Source organism: Sminthopsis crassicaudata, chromosome 2 (genome assembly GCF_048593235.1).
Source record: "Sminthopsis crassicaudata isolate SCR6 chromosome 2, ASM4859323v1, whole genome shotgun sequence".
Lineage (NCBI taxonomy): Eukaryota > Metazoa > Chordata > Mammalia > Dasyuromorphia > Dasyuridae > Sminthopsis > Sminthopsis crassicaudata.
In genome coordinates this window covers 671,225,202-671,245,704 of record NC_133618.1, presented here as the reverse complement: position 1 = coordinate 671,245,704, position 20,503 = coordinate 671,225,202, and the positions used below count along the sequence as shown (strand labels likewise).

Here is a 20,503-nt window from a genome sequence, read left to right as displayed (position 1 = left end):
GCTTTATTGCTTTTAAAAACCTCTGTGGAATGGAATGATCATGAAATTCCTACTGTTGAGACTCTTTTCCCCTCTGCTTCTTGGTTCCTGATTTCTTTCTAAGCAGGGGATCTCCTTACAGGAGAGCATCTCTGATTTGTTTATCCTCTGCTTTTTGAAAACACTTTTAAATTATTTTGTGTGTAACTAGCCGTTTGCTAACCCTGAAAATATAAGCTACTTGAGGGTAGAGACTCTTTCTTTTTTATCCTTTCATCACATATTAGACACTAATTTATACTTTTACCTTATTTGTGTATAATTATTTTCATGTTGTCTTTCCCATTAGATTATGAGTTTCGAACAGGAACATTTATTTTTCTTTTTATGCCCAGCATTTAGCACAGTATCTAGAATACAGGTGCTAATTAAATATTTACTGTGACTGACAATATAATACTTATTATTTGAAAGTGTAATGAATAAAAGCTTATAAGTAAATAAATATGCCTTATAAATATTAACCTTGGGATAATAAGTACTATTATTATCCTCATAATATAGACTCATGGTTTTATTTTACAGAGAAGACTGAGGCACCGATTTCTCTACCATCACCCAGCTAGTAAGTTTGAAGAAACGTTTAGATTAAGATCTTTCTGACTCAGGCCATATCTCAATATTCAGTATTCTGACTTATCTTTCAAATTTGTTTTAGTTGAATGTACATCTACACATTATGTGGGAATAAAACTAGCCTTCTTGCTGTTATTCACATATCTTCCTCATTCTCCCATCAGCATGCCTTTGCACTGGCTGTGCCCATATCTGGAATGCATTTCATTCTCATATCTATCTCTTAGAATCCTTTGTTCCTTCAAGACTCATTTCCAACTTCTCCTTCTACACTAAAATTTTTTTGTAATTCCCTCAGTTTCTATTTCCATCTCACCCTAAAGTAGCGTGCATTCCTTTTGTATATATTCTGCTCAATAAATTTAAATATGCACATTGATTCTAATAAATTGTAAGTTCTGTCAGGACAGGGACTATTTTGTATTTATGTATCTCTAGTTCCTGGAATAATTCTGGCTACACATACAAACACATACACATATCTAGAGAGAGAGAAAATATCTATATATCTCAATATATCTGTCTATACACATATATAAGCAGACATGCATGTATATACATACATACAACACAATTAGTTTAATAAATACTTGATTATGGATTGAATACAAACAAATAAGAATTTAGGATTAGTTTCCAAACTCTTTGCTTTTATTTTATTTTTGATTTCTGGTTGAGCTTTTTAGTTTAAGATGAACAGTATTTATCTGCCTTTTGTTCTGAGGCAGAAACACTACAGCCCTTTTTAGCTTCCCTAAGGAGGTACATTCGAGGCTATGTTTTAAAATCCTCCTGTGCCATTTTAGCTGAGTCAATGAGTGTTTTTAAAATATATATCAAATTGTCTGGAAATGATGGAGAGAGCCTGACCCTCATTCTCATTTATGGGGATTGGGGAATAACCTGACCCTTTTGGATTGGAAAGATAAATGGTTTCAGACACTGTCACAAAACCAGACCAATTATTCTGTTGCAGTGAAGTCACTGGGGAAACTTTCACCATAGATGGATTGAGTTCTGGATTTTTTTTCCATGACTACTATGAGTATGTGTGCTTCAGAAGGTTGTCACGTAATGCTATATTTTTTTTCTACTGTTTCATAAAAAGAACCAAAAAAGTAAGATAGGGTGATGATTAATAGATTAATCGAGTCAAATCTTAAAATGAGAGGTTTTGGTAAGTCTCTCAAATAAAATTCACAGACTAAATTGGAAGGAATCTCTGTAATAATCTCATTCAGACTCTCAACCAAGCAAGAGAACTCTTGACAACATTCTCAGATGGTAGCCTTCCAACCAATGATTCAAGGCCTCACAAGATCATCAACTTAAAGCTAGGAGGGACCTGAGAGCCCAATCCATCTAACCTGCTTATTCTACAGATGAGGAAACCAAAGAAACTTGATGTGATTTATCGAATGTTATATGGATGCTAGACAATGTTACAGTTTTTAAGGTGGTTTTAAATTCAGGTCAACCTGACTTCAAGTCCAGAGCTCTATCATCTGTACTATACTGTGAATTTTAAGGTTAAAATTACCACCATCCAAATAACCCATTTCACACTTGGATAATCCCCACTGTTAGAAAGATTTTCCTAAAATAAACTTCAATCTGCCAGCATCCTTGTTTCTACCCTCTGGGCCTAAACAGAGCAATATCAACCTTCTTCCATTGAAGAGTCTTTCAAATCTTTGGTGTGGTTATCTTGCTCCTTTTTCCTTCTTTGAATTAAACATTCCTAGTTCTCTCAACTGATCTTTACAGAATCTGGAAGTATATTTGATAGGAACATATAGTGTTTCAGCTTTTTATCAACCTGTGTTATCCTTTGGATAGGAAAATGCTCTTATAAATCTACCATCAATGGAACTATCACACTGGATTGTCTTTTTCAACATGAGATGAGATTCATGTTTAGCTATAATACTTGTTCCAATAATCAATCAATCGAGATTAAGGGACTATGCTAAGTTCTTGGGATGTAAAGAAAGTCAAAAAATAGTCCCTGCCCTAAAACAGCTCATATTTAATGGGGAAGACAGAAAGCAATCAAGCATGTACAAGCAATCTACAAAATTCATGGGAAACAATTAAGGGAAGGAAGGCACTAGAATGAAGGGAGGTTGGGAAAGGCTTCCTTCACAAGATGGGATTTTAGTTGAAACTTTACAGAAAGAAAAAGAAAGTCATTAAGTCGAAATGAGGAAGCCAGGAATTGGTGATATCCTGAAAAAATATGCAGAGCTGAGAGATATAGTGCCTTGAAACTTGGAACATTGGAGGCCATGGAACTTTGGACCATCATCACTGGTCCAAAAATATGTGTTTGGGAAAAAGCTGTGACAAGACTGGAAAGGTAGGAAAGACCTAATTTTGAAGAGCTCTGAATACCTAAATAAATACAAAATTGGATCCTGGAGGAAGGAGAGAACCATTGGTGTTTATGGAATAGGAGAGTGATAGGGTCAGACCTGTGCTGAATGGAAAATGGATGACAGTATGGAGAAGCTTGAGTTAGGTGGACTCCTCAGCAGCTATTACAATAATTCAAGTAAGGAGTAATGAGAGTTTGTATCAAGGGGGGTGGTAGTGTCAGAAGAGAAGGGGGCACACTCAAAAAATATTGCAAAGAGTTGGGAGGTAAGGGAGGGAGAAAAAAATTGGAACATAAAATTTTATAAAGGTGAATGTTGAAAATTATGCATATGTTTTTAAAAAATAATAATAAAACTTTTAAATGATTCAGCACACACACAAAATTATGCAAAAGCGAAATCAACAGGCCTAGGCAATGAATGAATGATTATCTTGGCAAGACAAAAGTCCAATTTTCAGAGTATAATTTGGAATCGCATAACATATTGAAACTAAATTTTTGCTCAACAGGAACATAGACTTTTCTTAATATGTGGCTTTGAGCAATGGTACTAATAGCTCATGGATGCTTGCTATTGTGAAGCCCAAAAAGAAAAAATGAAAGCCTGCTGAGGTCAGCTCATTTGAGTTGCTCAGAGAAATTTCAGATCATTAAAGATCCTGGTTTTATTCTAAGTCTGGGTAAAATAAGCGATTCTGAATTTGGACTATAAGAGATCCAAATAAAACCTTGATGTTGCTACTTAATTTTCATTTAAGTTTAGACTAGTCATTTCCCCAATCTAGGACTTTATCACCTGTGACATGAAGGAAAAGAAAAAAAAAACGATCCCCAATTTTAAAAAAATGTTATATCAGTGAGTCTAGTTTAAAGAGATGCATAAGAAGAATAGACTTGATTTGTTGTCCCAAATTTTATTTTGGGCTAATAGAAGAAACCAACAAAATAGGAGAAAATTATCAACTCTATGGCCAAATCATTAACTAGTGGTATTCATGTTCTCTATGGAACAGAACCCATATCCTAACTTCTGGGTGCTGCTCAAGTGTTTGGAAGGACCAGAACCACATAGCTTTTGGATTCTTAGCAGTTCCTATGGCTTCAGTTATGCAGATAACTCCAGTTCTCTTTTTTGAGAATCCGCATCACAAACGAAGAATTGGCTAAAATCAAGGAAGAGCTGATGGGAGCAATGGTGAATGAAGCAATGCCAATCTGGGTGGATTAGTGAAGAATCTGATATCTTTTAAGAACTTTAGAATTGACTGTATGAGATTGGAAACATTGGCACAGGACCACCCAGCCTAGTGTGCCCTCATCAGGGAAGGTGCTGTGCTCTAAAAGCAAAGCAGAATTGAATTAGCCCAGAAGAAATAAGAGTCTACCTCAAATGTGCATAGGGATTATTTGTGTATGACCTGTGGCAGAGTGTTTCAAGCTCATATTGATCTGATCATCCAGAGGACATGCTGTAACTCGACTCTAACATAGTGATGTCATTTTGGTCCTCTTCAAAAATGAAGGACAACAACAAACCTGAGTAGTAAAGTAAATAGACTTCCGGGCTTGAAACATAAATGGCCTGATGCCTCAGATACTAGTTGTTTGATCCTGAATACAACATATAAGACTCCCCTGGGTTCCATTTGCTCATCTCTGACATTGGATAATAACGGTATCTATCTCCCATGTTATTGTGAAAATCAAATGATATAATTTATATGAAGAACATTGAAAACCTCAAATATGATCTATTGTGATTGTGTAAAATTTTGGAAGAGCGTTAATGGTTTAAGCAGGAAATAATGATTCCGGATTTGACTTAAAAGTTCCAAGTCTTAAAATTCCAGCGTATACCTTTTGATCCAGCAGTGTCTCTACTGAGTCTGTATCACAAAAAGATAATAAAAAAGGGGAAAGGACCATATGTGCAAAAATGTTTGCAGCAACCCTTTTTGTAGTGGTAAGGAACTGGAAACTGAGTGGATGCCCATCAGTGGGGCAATGGCTGAATAAGTTATGACATGTGAATGAAATGGAATATTATTGTTCTATAAGAAATGATGAGTAGGATGATTTTACAGAGGCCTGGAGAGACTTACAGGAAATGATGCTAAGTGAAGTGGGTAGAACCAAGAGAATATTGTACACAGCAACAAGCTTTTATGATGATTAGCTGTGATGGACATGATTCTTTTCAACAGAGAGGTGATTTAGGCCAATTCTGATGGTCGTGTGGTGAAGAGAGCCATCTGCACCTAGAGAGAGGACTGTGGGGACTGCAGATCACAACATAGTATATTCACTTTTTTGTTGTGGTCTGCTTGTATTTTGTTTTCTTTCTCATTATTTTTCTTTTTGATCTGATTTTTCTTGTGCAGCATGATAACTATGGAAATATGTATAAAATAATTGGCCTGATGCCTCAGATACTAGTTGTTTGATCCTGAATACAACATGTAAGACTTTAGTAGATTTTAGTAGCCTAAATGATGCTCAGAAATGTAGAACTAGAATCAACTAGATCAAGCTTTTGTGTAAGTCACAAGTCCCTTAGATAGTTTGGTAAAGTTCATGGACCCCTTCCCAGAAGATTTTTTTTAAAAATATAATATATGATACATTGAATTACAAAGGAAACCTCTGAGATCAAGCAGTACATAGATGACAAGGTTGGAGTATCTGCCTTTCCCAAACCAAAAATCAAGATGTGTGACCTGGACAAAGTCTTGGGAAAATTGTATTTTCTTTCATTGAAATCATGTCAGTGCCAGGTGATTTGTAATGTCTGGTCACTGAAGATGGAATGGAAGTTATAATCTCCCTTTCATATCTCCAACTGTATAAAGTGGGTAAAGTCATTTATGCTCTACATTTCCAGAGATCCCCCAAGTCAAAGGTAAAACCTCAAATCCCAAATGGACACATTAAGAACTAGCCATCCGGGGCAGCTAGGTGGCGCAGTGGATAGAGCACCAGCTCTAACTCAGGAGGACCCGAGTTCAAATCTGGTCTCAGACACTTAACACTTCCTAGCTGTGTGATCCTGGGCAAATCACTCAACCCCAGCCTCAAAAAAAAAAAAAAAAAAAAAAGAACTAGCCATCCAAGAGAAAAAGGAACTCCTTGTATTTTTGCTATCTCCTAGGAACTCGAATATTTTTATTTTGTATTGATGAGTTACTGAAATAAGAGAGCTAAGTTTAATAAATATGACTTAATTAAATCAATTAAATTATTGTTCAGCTCTTTATCATCCAGTGTCTGTTTATCTGACTATCTTTTATGTCCATGCTTTTTTTTTTCTAAGCGATTGTTTTCTCTCTTGCAATGATTATTAGCACTGTTATTAATGAGATCAGATAAATCTTTACCAAATACCTTGAAGACTTGATGCTAATGGGTAGCAGGGAATTCAAGAATCAGCAAAAACGATAAAATAACTTCATCTCCATCCTTTTTCAGTAACTACTTTTGACATGGATCATTCCCTGTGGACATTACATCCATATTATCACCAAGGATTATCACTATGTACTTTTTTGGTTACTTTGCTTTCCTTGCCCATGTCCTGGGTTCTCAAGGTTGGAAGGAGCCTCAGAGGCAACCAGTGCAACCCTTCCTTACATAATAATCTACTGTACAATCTTTCTTCCCTCCAAAATATCCAGGGAAGCTTTTAATTAATTCCATTCCACATGAAGAAGATGAAAAAATGTTTCTCTAGAATCAGAGAACGTGGATTCAAATACCACTTTTGACCATAATTAAGTTACCCAATCCTGGGCCAATCTTAAGCTCCTTTGGCCTCAGTTTGCTTAGTAGTGAAATGTAGAGTGGGAGGTCACTGAAGTCCATTCCGTTCCCAACATTGCCTTTCATCATCCTATATATTCAATCTAATCCCAAACTGTTCAGGGGGTACCTGATGTTTATAAGAAATGTTGTTCTGCTCACTTGCTTAAAATCTGGAGATCTAGAAGAATAATTCAGATTCCAACATTTTCCAATTAAAATTGGGCCACCTCTTAAAAAGAATCACTTACATTTTTGAAATACATTCTTTTTCAAAGTGCTTCACTAATATTTTATCATCATAAAAGCATCATAAAAGTATGAGTATCATAACTTTGTGAAGCAGGTGTCATATTATTAGCACTATTTTATACATGAGAAAAATGAGGAGGAGATGTCTTGAGATTAAGAATTCATTCCTTTTTTATTTGTATCTCCAACCTTTAATGTGCTGTTTGGCACATAGTAGGTTTTTAAATGTTTGCTGGCTGACTTATTGATTATATTATAATCATTTATTAATTGTAGTTATTAAAGTAAATTAAATTTTATTATATGTATTTATTAAAGTAAATTAAAATTTATTATATGCTTGTTACTCAGCTAAGTGCTAGAGATAGAAATATGAGGAAGGATAGTCGGAATCCTTAAAGAGCTTACTTTTTATGGGGTTGCATAGGAATAAGCTTTCCTATTAATGGGGGTGGAGAGATGGTATGTAAAGAAGAACTGTTAAATATAATACGTTTGGGGAGCAATGGCAACTGCCTGCAGGACTGAATTCTTAGAAGATAATAAAAAAAGGAAGATAAAGGGGAAAGTTCACCAAGGAAACTTAAGTGGCAGAAGTCAATTTGAAAGAGGGTTGTGGAAAGGCAGATTGATTATTCAAGTAGAGAAGGAATGACATGGAATAAACTAGGAAGTATTTACCCAGAGTCACTAATCTGATTCAGGATCAAAATTCAAGTCTTTGACTTGAATCTTAATTTTCTAACCAGGACACTACTAAGAAGAGGAGATGATGATACCCTTCCTCACTGTGAATGAATTATCTCATGAGATCACATACTTAGGTCCAGAAGGGATCTTACCAATCTCTCAGTACCTTCTCTGCTCTAAAGTCTGTGATCTCACTCAAAAGGAATTCCAATGCCCAGAATATAGTCATCACTTTTTAAGTGTTTGTTGATTTGAATATCCATGTGCTTTGCAGTCATTTTGCTTTCAATTTCTATTAAAATAGAAAGGGAAAAAATGAGTTTAAGGTGCATTGCTATCTCTCCCTTCCTTAGGTTGTAGATGATGACTCTTTTGAATTTAACAGTTTTTAAATTATAATTTTTCCTCATGTAACTTCTTTTTCCTTTCTTCAAGACAGAGGTGCTTCTCTCTTCTCCTCTGCCCCTTGTACTTTCTTTCAGCACTTCATTCTCATATGATTTGAAACTAACCATGTTTCCTCTGCCCTGGATTTCTACTTGTCTCTTCTCTTTTATGCTGTCCCTGAGAGGCACTTGGTGTTCTATTGCATGAAAAAAAGAGCAAATGAATAAGTATTCAGAAAAGTGATGATCTAAGGAGCAAGTGAGATTTGGGATTCAGTGAGACTTCTTTTATTGCTCCACTGGCCTTCTTTGTTTTTGCAGAGAATTCTCCAGGAACAAGTTTTCTAGATATAGTGCCAGCTGACTCAGTTTCATTTTTCAGATCTCTTTATTCAAAGCTTAAATCCATAAAGTTTGCTGGGATGCATATGAGTAGTTCTATAACCATAAAATGTATACCTAGAAAAGATTTTAGTGTTCTACTATTTCAACACTCTTATTTTCCATTGGAGGTATCTTTGATACATTTTGGGGGAAAAGGTGCATTTTATTCATTTTTATTAAAGTTGTTTTATTTTCAAAACATATGCATGGATCATTTTTCAACATTGACCCTTACAAAACCTTGTGTTCCAAATCCCCCCTTCCTCCCACACTCTCCCCTTGATGTCAAGTAATCCAATATGTATTAAACATGTGCAGTTCTTCTATAAATTTTGCTACAATTATTGTGCTGCACAAGAAAAATCAGATCAAAAAGGAAAAAAATGAGAAAGAAAACAAAACCCAAGTAAACAATAACAAAATGAGTGAAAATGCTATGTTGTGAACCACACTCAGTTTCCATAGTCCTCTTTCTGGGTATAGAGCCATCTATGAAGAGCCATCTTCATCACAAGATCATTGGAACTAATTTCAATAATGTCATTATTAAAAAGAAGCACATCCAAAAACCCTGTTCTTCATATAATCTTGTTGCTGCCATGTACAATGATCTCCTGGTTCTGCTCATTTCACTTCACATCAGTTCATGTAAATTTCTCCAAGCCTCTCTGAAATCATCGCACTGATTGTTTCTTACAGAACAATGATGCTCCATTATATTCATGTAATCATAATTTATTCAGCCATTCCCCAACTTATGGGTATCTGCTCAGTTTCCAATTTCTAGCCACTATAAAAAGGGCTGCCACAAAGATTTTTGCATATATGGGTCTCTTTCTGTATTTTGTGATTTCTTTGGAATACAAGCCCAGTAGAAACACTGCTGGATCAGAGTAGTGCATTTTAAGTTTTAAAATAAACCTTGATATTTTTTTTCTTTTTCATGATGATCATTACTGAATTATACTGAGTTTATCCTTCTCTGCCCCTACTGTACCCTCCCTTAGGACAAAAAGCTGTTAATTCAAGAAAATCAATCTGTGAATGTTTCTACTGGGCCTATGTCCCAAAGAGATCTTAAAGAAAGGAGGCAGTGGCTGCCTCTTAGAAAGTTTTCTCAAAAAATATTTTATCACATTTGCATTTTACTTTTTTAAACTTAAAAAAACTTAAGAATGAATGTGCCATTCATCATCTTTGTTGAAAGAAAATATTTTATAGAGTTTTAAAGTCTATTTTTGTTCAATTATTCTTCAGTTGGGTCTCACTATCCATGACCCCAATTTGGGTTTTCTTGACAAAGGTACTGGAGTAATTTGCCATTTGCTTCTCCAGTTCATTTTACAGATGTGGAAACTGAAGTAAAGAAGATTAATTGACTTAATCACATAGCTGGTGAAAGTCTGAAGCTGCATTTGAACTCACATTCACTTGACTACAGGGCACATTCTGTGTAGTGTGGTACCTACTTGCAAAGTACTTCCAATATGTTATCTCATTTGATGATATACATAAGAGAGAAGTAATGAGTGCAGCTGGTTTTCAAACATTTCTTTTTTTTTTCTTCTTTCTACAGATGGAAAAGTTGAAGTTACCAAAGAGGGGGTGAAGCTGTGCACTATGGGACCAGGCAAAGTCTTTGGAGAACTCGCGATTCTGTACAACTGTACCCGCACAGCCACCGTCAAAAGTAAGACCATTTTCCATACTGTTGGTTAATCTCTGTGTCCTTTTTTGACTGGAGCACATGTTGGGTCTTGACTCTCCAATTTATACATTTCCATTTCATCATGGTGATATGATGAGAATCATTGAGTTTCTAAATCCTTTTAACAACACAGTATTTTTTTTTTTTACTTTTGTCCAAGTTTCCTATCAAGTTCCTCTTTTGGCCAATGAGAATTTGGGAATGGTGTGGACTTCTGGAATGTTATAGATGCAGGTCGGCTTTAAAGGTCATATCTCACAATCCATTGATTCATTTTTATCTCATACAATTTTTGTCCATGACTTTCCATAATTTTATCTCATACAACCTTTGTCCATATCTTTCCATAGATTCTTCAGAGAACGTTCACTCAAGAAACTGTAGTTCTTTCCCCTAAGTCTTTAAAGTACCTTCTAAAAGAATACTGAAAACCATGGAATATTTGCCTATATATATATATATATATATATATATATATATATATATATATATATATATATATATATATTTAAAAAGAATAGGGTTTCATCTCCTTATCTTTATCTCTCAGGAAGACATATAAGAAAAGCTATCACCCTTTCTGTATTCCTCTTCTTTGTTAAGATTTTTCAGGTAATGTCCTTTTAATCTAATGGAAATGGAACGTCATCAGGAAAAAAAAAGATCCTCATTATGTCATTAAAACATCACTGAATGGGATATATTTTTTAAATTTTCACAATGACTATGAGCATAATCTACTCCTCTGTTGGTCATTGAATTGTATATTAGTCACATTCTTTTCTATGGATTGAACCTATTTTAAAATTTGAGCACTAAAGTGGGAGATTTATTTGTATGTCTATAGAAATTTGCGTCACCTTCTCAAAAACAGTTGCATCAAATACAGCAATGTGACTTTTTTTTTTAACAAATATCCTCATCTAATCTATATTCTCTCTCTTTTCCACCCATTTACTTTGACCCATGGCACTTTGGAATAGCCCAGTGCAAAACTCCAAATGAAATCACATAGGGACCCCAATTTCTTTGGATTACCTGGAGCAGGTATTAAGATGTAAAAGATATTAGTCATATAGGTAAAAAGACCTGCCAATATTCACAATGCTAATGGATCATGATGGAGTATTATTGCTAAGAAAGAAAATTGCTATCTATAAAAGTCACTTAGCACATATTGTTGTGAATTAGTTTTGTTCATTATATAAATTGGTTGAGGATCTCTTGATTATTTTTCCAATGGCCCATTTCTGATCATTTGCAGTATATCAGGGTTGTTTAACTGAGATGACCCAACAATATTAAGTCTGAAAAAGAACTTTTGGTATTATACAATTACTTCTCAGAATTGATGAATTCAGTGACATGAAAGTCAATTTTTATTCTCTAAAACTGACACACTGCCACTTGTCATTAATGGGTCTTGATTCTTATGAATATAAAAGATAAATAGTTTGCATATATTGATGTTGGCTCCGTGGTTATTATTTTATAGTTTTTTTTCTCTCTGAGAGATCAAATCTTTGCTTCAAAATAGCAAACAGTTTAGAATCCTTCCATAAAAAATGTTAAAAGAATTTTTAACTATGCAAAAACTCTCAAGGATAATTAATAATGCTATAAGACTAATATTTAACTTGATCATTCATTCCATAATCAAGCCAAGCTTTTAGTAAAAGAATTTACTATGACTTTTATTCAGCTGTAGAAAATTCAACTAGATAAAAGGTCATCAGGATTCTATTAAGTGAAATTAATTTGACTTTGAAGTTTCTTTTCCTTCAAAAATGCATGCTTTTTAGGAGAGAAAATAGGAAAATTAATAATTTGATGAAAATAGAAATATTATATGGAGAGTAAAAAATAAGTTGAAAACATTTTGAAATATTCTATATATGGTACAATTTTAACTGTGTTGCTCATTAAAATGTACTTAATGTTGCAATAATATATTTTAAAAATCAACTGTTAAGAGTCTAAGTAATCATTTTATATACTAGGCATTTTTCTGATGAGTTTAGTATAATGCATATTTTTGTATTGAACAGAGCATTGGATCTAGAGGTCCTGAATTTCAATTGCAGAACTATTTTCTACTTAGGTGATAATCTTGGGAAAAATTTTGCTTTTTTTCTGGAGACCTTTCATTTTTTTTTTAAATGGTGGGACTAAAATAGATAGCTTCCTTTAAAAACATTGAGATCTTTTGCTTAAATCATTTGCATTTTTTATGGTATCGCTCTTCTTTGTCCCTTCACAGAAAGCCATCATCCCTTATAATAAAGAAATTAAGAAGTGGTGGTTGGGAAGGAAGTTCAGTGAAACTAGCCAATATAGTGTCGTCCCAAAGAAGAGATGTAAGAAAACCCCTTACCTGATTTCTGTACAAACATTATGAAAATGGAGCATGACATCTACCTAGTAGATATATTGATTAGATTTGCTGATCTTCTCCCCTACTTTTTTCCTGTTGGTTCAAAGATATTTTTGAAAATTCCCCCATCCATTCACCCTAATTCTTTTCAATAGATAGGGACACAACATCTGATGTTTCAGAAATCCTGACATCATGCTTGTTCATTCCAAATTCAAAGCATTTCAATCTGATTGTTTTATTGTTAATCTTCTTTTACATTGCTGTAATCATTGTGTAGCTTGTTTTTCTGCTTTTGTCACTTTCACTTTTCCTTATTTGTATCATTTTATATGTCAGTTTTATATTTGCATTAGTTTTTAAAATCATTCTCTGTATTCATCATATTGATAGTTTCTTACAGTCCAAGATTCTATTACAAACATATATCATACCTTGATTATCCATTTCTAGTTGCTTACTACTCTAAATAACTTGGTGCTATATGATGACAATCTCTTTGATATTGGTCTCCTTGGGGCACATGATTGAAAATGTCATTTGTGAATCAATAGGTATGGACATTTTGTTCACTCATTACATAATCAATTTGGTTTTCAGAAGAGTAGATGATTTTTGTTAACTTTCTGAATCTTAAGATGCTAAAAATGAACAAAAAGTGAAAATGTCTTGTTAGTTCAACATGTTCTGAAAGATACTGTTGTAAAGAATTAAATTGCTACATAAATTTATGAAGAAAAATACATTGCTGCATTCACTGTCTCCTAACTTGTTAGCCAAGGATCCTGGGATGATTGAAAAATTATCATAAGTGGTCCTCCTGAGAGTCTTTATCTCTCCCTCCCTCATTCCTTCTTTCCCCTATCTTTCTCTTTCTCTCTCTTCCAAGCATGTTCATTTTGGTGTTTATTTGGTTCTAAGGGAAAATGTGTAGCAAATGGCACAGTATCTATTTTCAAGTATTTGAATGGCTGTGTCATGGACCTGTTCTCTTTACCATTCTAAGGAGTGGGTGGAAGTTGTGAAGTGGCAAATTGCAGCTTGATGAAAGATAAATTGGTGGAAAAAAATTGAACTCTGTGAAAGTGGAGGGAACTATATAGTTGTAGATTTTCTCTTCTTGGCAATCTTCAAGAAAAGATCCCATCAGTACTTGTTAGGGAGTCTTGTTCAAGAATGAGCAAGACATAATAGCTTCCAAGGTCCCTTCCAAATCCAAGATTCTGTGATAATATAAATAATTGTGATCAGGAAAGATCCTTCGAATGTCATGGCAGTGAAAGGACATTCTGATCATCTAAAAGCTTGATAATTACTATGGTGCTACATTAATTTTGCAAGAGTTGACTTCATATCTCGGGGTTATATAAAGTAGGATTTATGTAGTGTGGGGTTACACCTGTGTTAGCAAATGGCACTTGAGTTTTGTTTTCTGACTTTCACTAAGAAACTAAAATAACAGTAATTATGCCTCTTACTCTGTAAGCAGCAACAGGGCATGCCATCAAAATTAGAACACTAAGGAGTGACTTTAATGTGATTTTCATTTCACAACATTAGCTAAATATGTGGGTGGCAGACAAGATCACTGCAAGTGCAATGGCGGATGGCATTTGTACTTGTCATGGGAATAGATATTTAGAAGGAGAAGGGATCTCGGGGGACATTAAGCCCTACCTCCTCATTTTAAAGTTGAGGAGAATGGGAAAATTTTTTTAAAAATCAAGAGATGTGTTTAAGGTCATACAGGTTATAAGAGGCAAAGTCCTCATTCACAAACTCTGAACCTAAATCCTACCTGTTCTCTGCTGTTTCATTCTGGTAATTGCTTTATTTCTGAGTCTACCCTAGCTCCAGAAGCCTTGAAGAAATATCTTTTAATTCACTTAATCTCATTAGGTGAAATCATAATATAATAAATCTACAGACCTAATAGCTCAAGAATGAAAATATTGAAACATCTGGATTAGGGAAACTTTTTAATGTGGATTTATGAATTTTATCTCTCTTTTTTTTGAAAATACTAGACTGACAGGTATAAGTGATCATGAAAATGTTTGTTGTTATTGAGACAACTGAAATGAAGACCTTGGACATTCAGCAGTAAGCCTTTTCCTTTTTACCTGAGGAATAATTAATTGTTATAAAAACAAAATTGGTTGCAAGTGAGTCAGTGATCCCTCAAATAGTATTTGGTGATTTGAAATATAAAAGATCTCTGGGGGGCAGCTAGGTGGCACAGTGGATAGAGCAACAGCTTTGAATTCAGGAGGGACCCGAGTTCAAATCTGATCTCAGACACAACACTTCCTAGCTGTATGACCCTGGGCAAGTCACTTAACCTCAGCCTCAGGGGGGAAAAAAAGAGAGATCTCTGTAATTTTAATTTTAAAAATGGGAAAATAGGGATGACATGGGGGCAAATCATTCAAGCCAACTCACAAAATAAACCTCTAGAACAACTAGAATTGCCTCTCTCCTTGCTGAATTACAGAGCAAAGCCTCCAGCTAAGTCAAGATTGGAGAATTTATCAAAAAGTATTAGTTTTGTGTTGTATTTTGAGTAAGAGAATAAATAATATCATCTATTCCAAGTCGGTTTTAAATATGAGCTTCTGTTATTATGGCCAGACCTTTCCATGATATATGGAGGAAGCTCAGGTGAGAGGTTTTGGCCATGGAACACTTGGCCTAATGAATTGAGTGTTAGGCTTGGATTGTTTCTAGTGCCTTTCCCACAGATTGATTTGAATTTATTTTCCATGTCTTTTTGCATATATGTAGATATGTATATACATATATATGTATATATAAAACATATGTATATATGCATATACATATATATATATATATATGAATTGACAAATATGTGTCTATATAAACACACACACACACACATATGTGCACATCCTCATGAGAATATAAGGCCATTGAAGAGAGAACTGTTTTTCTCTTCTTTTTAATTTTTACATCCTCAGAATTTATTACAGTTCCAAGAACAGAGTAGGTGTTTAACATATGCTTATTCCATTATCTGAATCCCATCTCAGCTGTGTGACTAGGGGCAATTCAAGTAACCTCTCCAAGATTATTCTGCAGAATGAGGATAATAATACCTGTTATACCGACTTCCTGGGGAGTTTTAACAAGAAAATACCCATAAAATACTTTGCAAACCTTTAAAGCATTGTAGAAATTTCAATACTTCTTATACCATTTCAGTTATATTTCCCCCATTCTGTCTACACATTTTGATATCAGGTAGACCTTGGCTTTTTACAGGGTTCTGCAGACTGACTATAGCCTTCATTTCAATGACTTGGGAGAAAGAGATTAAAATCCTTTGATGACACAATGTTTGCTATAACCATGGCCAAACTGAGAAACATCTCATTATCGTGTTTCCCTGAAGTGTTGTTCATGGTGGGGACTCAACTTTTGCTACCATTAGAGCTCCAACAATAGCAATTTACACCTACCCTGGGCCTTTTCCTACCCAAAGTGCTCCAGCAACCACAATGGAGGAGTTGGCAGACCTTGCAGTTTCAGATGAAACAAACAAAACCAACAAAAAGGAACTGGGCTGAGCAGTGCTCAGCAGTTGAGGGCAGCAGTGTTTTGCAGTGTTTTGCAACTAGATTTCTACAGAAGCTCAGAGAGGGAAAGGACTGCTGAGATCCTTGAAGCTAATGCACACCTAGGAAAGCAGCCCAGTCTCCTCATTCCCAGAGAGTGGTCATCCATCCTTGGCCAGACAAGTTGATGGTGTCCAAGATCCACGGATGGGCTTGAGCTAGGAGAAGCTCAGTTAGAAACCTGCTTCAGAGACTTTACATAATGTCTATGTAATTTTGGGAAAGTCACTTAAGCTTTCTATGCCTCAGTTTTCTCATCTGTATTCTCAAGGCCTGTAATGTCTCTTCCGGTTTTGAATCCATGATCCTGTGAAGACTACCTACCTACCTAATCAGATCACTGTTCTATGACTTTTGATGCTGATCTTATTGTTGAAATGTTTTGTTTGTTTATTTTTTCTGACCTCAAGCCCAAATTTTTTATTTACAATTCTCCCTCTTCCAAAATTCTGCCCTCTGGGACCGAGCAGAATAAATTTAACCCTTCTTTCACATTACAAACTTTCAAATATGGGGTGAGAGTTATAGCTCTCCCAGAAAGTTCTCTCTTCTGCATACTCAACAACCAACTTCTTATCTTCAAATTCTCACAAATTAAAATAACCCAAGAGGAGGATGGATCATTGTAATTTTGGGAGAGGGATGGATTGTTGAGGTAGAAAGTGCATACACTTTTTAAAGGGCCGAGGGCCATTTCTGGGTCTTTAAAGTTCTGTTATAATAAATACTGAAAACAAATTATAATTTGTTTCCTTTCAATAGTTATTGAATGCTTGCCCTCAAACCCTGCCTTCGAGAAGCATAGTTATATTCCACCGGGTGGGGGAATAACATAGCCAACATCCCCATTAGGCCCAACATTCCAATTTCCAGCTCATCATTCCTTCCAAATATATTTTCTGATTTTTATTTTTGTTTTAGGAGAAATTGCTTTGATATTGATACAGTAGAAAACTCCTAAAATTGTGATCGTGGTCATTGGCTCCAAACCTTCCTCACTCCAATCTATTCTTCAATTTAGGTCCGATACTGATTTCCTAATGTGCAGATTTGATGATGTCTTCCTTCTACTCAATAAGACCTCGTGACTCTATTTTCTCTAGGATCAACTACAAAATTTTCTGTTGGACCTTCAAAGCCCTTTATAACCTAATCCCCTTTTCCTTTTTTAATCTTCTTTTACTTTACTCCTCAACATATACTCTTCAATACAAGGAAACTGAACTTCTGGCTGTCTCAGGAATAAGATAGTCCATGTCTCATTATTTTCTTGGCTCTTCCATATGGCTCCAATGCCCTCTGTCTTTCACTCTACTGACCTCCATGGCTTCTTTTAAGTCCCAACTAAAATCTCATTTTTAACCGGAAGTCTTTCTTCAACACCTCTTAATTTCAGTGCCTATCCTCTGTTAATTATCTCCTTTTTATCTTAAAAATTACTTGCTTTGTATACAGTTATTTGCATGTTGTTTCCCCGTGCTTCTTTAGATTATAAACTTTTTAACTGTCATTTGCCTCTGTTTATATTCCTAGTGTTTAGCCCAGTGTGTGGCACATAGTAGGTATTTAATGAATGCTAATTAGTTGATTGAAAGGGAAATGAAAGCTGATATTTTTGGCAGAAAAAGATTTAGAGAATATATCTGGTAATTGGAAATGTTCTGTTGCATCAGGAGATCATCTGAGAATTATTCAGGCATAGATTTGGTATAGATTTCTCCTGTATTTCATAATTCAACTTCCAATAACAAGACACAAATGCTTTAATTGCTTTTTACATTTTTTTTTACTTATGATTTTAGAGAATTTTTTTTATTCCAACTATATCATCCTCCCATGTGGAGCAACCTATAGCAAAATGAATGTCTGAGTTATATAAGGTAAAAAAAAAAAAGACAAAAACAAAGCCCTTTTTGTGGCCTTAAATTTTATTCTGTAGGACATGAGCTAATTACACAATTTTTAGCTGTACCATTCCCTGCATGATCATAGGGTTCAGATGGCCCAGCTGAGATGTTAGTCACTCAGCAAACTTGCATTAAGTGTTTGTTGTATGCTAGGAATAATGCTAAATGCTGGAGATAAAAAGAAAGTAGGAAAAATTGGTTTCTAAAAATCTGTCTCCTAAGAGCTAAGAGAACATTTTCAGTGCAGATATGAAGAGATTGTGTTTTTTTTTCCTTTGTTCTCTTTGACATTTGTTGTATTAAAGCAAACTTTGACATGAGGTGGATGGTGGTTTCTTGAGTGTGCGACTTCATAGCTCAATGTCAAACTTGCTACTGCCTGAAAAAATGGGAAAATCAGCCGCTGTCAGGACCCTTTTTCAAAAAAAAAATGAGCAATGGAGAGGTTTGGAGTTAGGGTGCATGAATGCACATTGGAACATTTTCTAAATGAAAAACCAGAGCCAGGACTTAGGAGATCTGTGGACCATAGCAGGACCATCAAAGAGCCAATAGGAGAGCTTGGAATCTAAGGCATAATACCAGTAGTCCATCAGCTTGTTGGGTGGTAATGGCAAGGGGAGAAAAAGCTTTTGTTTTGTTTTGCTCCTTTCTCTCTCCATTTCTCCATCTCTTTTTCTGCTCTCTATCTCCGTTTTACTGTCTCTTCATCTCTCTCCTTTCTTCTTCCCTCTCATCCTCCCACCCTGCCTCTATTTGTTTGTTTCTTTATTTCTTTCCTTCTCCTCCCTTCTTTTTCACATAAAGAGTAAAAATAACTACCTCTCTGGGGAACCCGTTTCTTCATGACACAGATACAAAGAGCCAGTGGTCAGATTCTCACTTGACAGGTCATATCATACTGTATCTCCACATCACCTCCTATTTGTAATGTCCGTCCCTGTGATTCTGCAAATGAAACAAACCACAGCCAGCCAGCCTGGAAGAGCAAGCAATTAAATTTTCTCTGCAGTCATTACCTTGTGTTTTAATGAGAAGCAGCAGCCCTGGACTGTCAGACTCTCAGAAAGGGATGTGAGCCTTGCTTGGCTAATGAGGAATTCTCTGTCCAGTCTTTCTAGAGGAAAATTAAGTGGACAGATCCTTCTCTCTGTCTATTAGCTTCAATATCTCTGAGTTTCTCCTTTATTTTTCTGTCTTTTTCTGTTTCTCTCTGTTTGCCTCTGTATATCTGTCTTTAAATGTTTGCCTGCTTCTCTTGTATCTTTTATAACAATAATAAAAATGGTTGAGAGAAAGGAAAGGATGCAATAAGTAGGGCTTAATTCTGTTCAATGGGGACCATGAGCACCCTTCTTATCTTCCAAGGAGAAATGGCGTTCCAGAAGGGCCAGTCCTATTGTTGCAAGCAGAATAGTGAGTTTTCCTTACATAGAGTAGAACTCTAGCTAAAGGGCTGGGCTAGTTTAGGGAATTAACAGGGAAATGTGCTTTCTACTAGTAAAACATAATAAATATCAGGTTGGGGTGGGGGGGAGAGTTTTGTAATGTTAGTAACAGACATCCAGAAACAATTTCTGAGAAGGTGAATTTAAGAATGGAATTGCTTAAATGAATGCTAAATCAAAAAATAAAATAAGGCACATTTGGAAGAATAGTAGCTTTTGAATCAGAAGCCCTGGCTTTGATCCTATTTCTGATTTGCACTATCTGTATAGCATTAAGCAATTTCTTTGCTCCCTGTGGCCTTCAGTTTTCTCATCATTAAGATGAGAGGCTTGGACTAGGAGCTCCAAACTAGCCAAAATAATATCTAGGTTATCATGAGTGGTAGTGGTTTAATAAGGCCAGTCTTGGATAAGAAAATTTAGTTCTCCATTCTGCCCTTGGAGCACAATGGACTAGATAGTTCCTACTGTTTCTTTCTGACTCTAAAATCTTATGAATCCATGCATCCTTCTCATTCTGTCTTTCATGTCTTTCATTTATTTGGGTTGTAAAAACCAGGTATCCTTTTACCAGCATCTCTAATCCTGATGGATCCAGCCTTCCACTCAGCTTTTGCTAATAACTGCTCATTGGTGCTGACAGGTGTCATCCAAATGTTTTAAACAGAGGCACTGGAAGCCTCATTCTTGGTATAAAATACAATTCATATAAAGCACAGTTGTTGCAAATAAATGAAATACATAATTCATGATGAGGAGTGCATTATCAGATTGAAGGTTTAAAGAGTCTCCATGGAAAAACTAGGGACGGGTTGCTACTTCTTGGTGCTCCAGTTCTTTAAAAAGAACTGTGAGAGGTAGGTCTTCTAGTTTCAGAATCTGGCAACCATTGTTCAGTAATTAAGCGAATTGTCTCCTGATCACGACTG

At 35.3% G+C, this 20,503-nt stretch overlaps 1 protein-coding gene across 2 annotated transcripts in view; it reads left to right on the top strand.

Annotated features, from left to right (window-relative positions):
* PRKG1 (protein kinase cGMP-dependent 1) overlaps positions 1–20,503 on the top strand; it is a 1,273,864-nt gene that overhangs the window by 416,111 nt on the left and 837,250 nt on the right. For both annotated transcript variants that reach the window (XR_012487204.1, XM_074297069.1), the window contains exon 3: positions 10,079–10,192. Coding sequence is in view for 1 of the 2 variants with exons in the window: in XM_074297069.1 (XP_074153170.1) it covers positions 10,079–10,192 (114 nt within the window). In the remaining variant the exon portion in view is untranslated. The remainder of the gene's footprint in view (positions 1–10,078; positions 10,193–20,503) is intronic.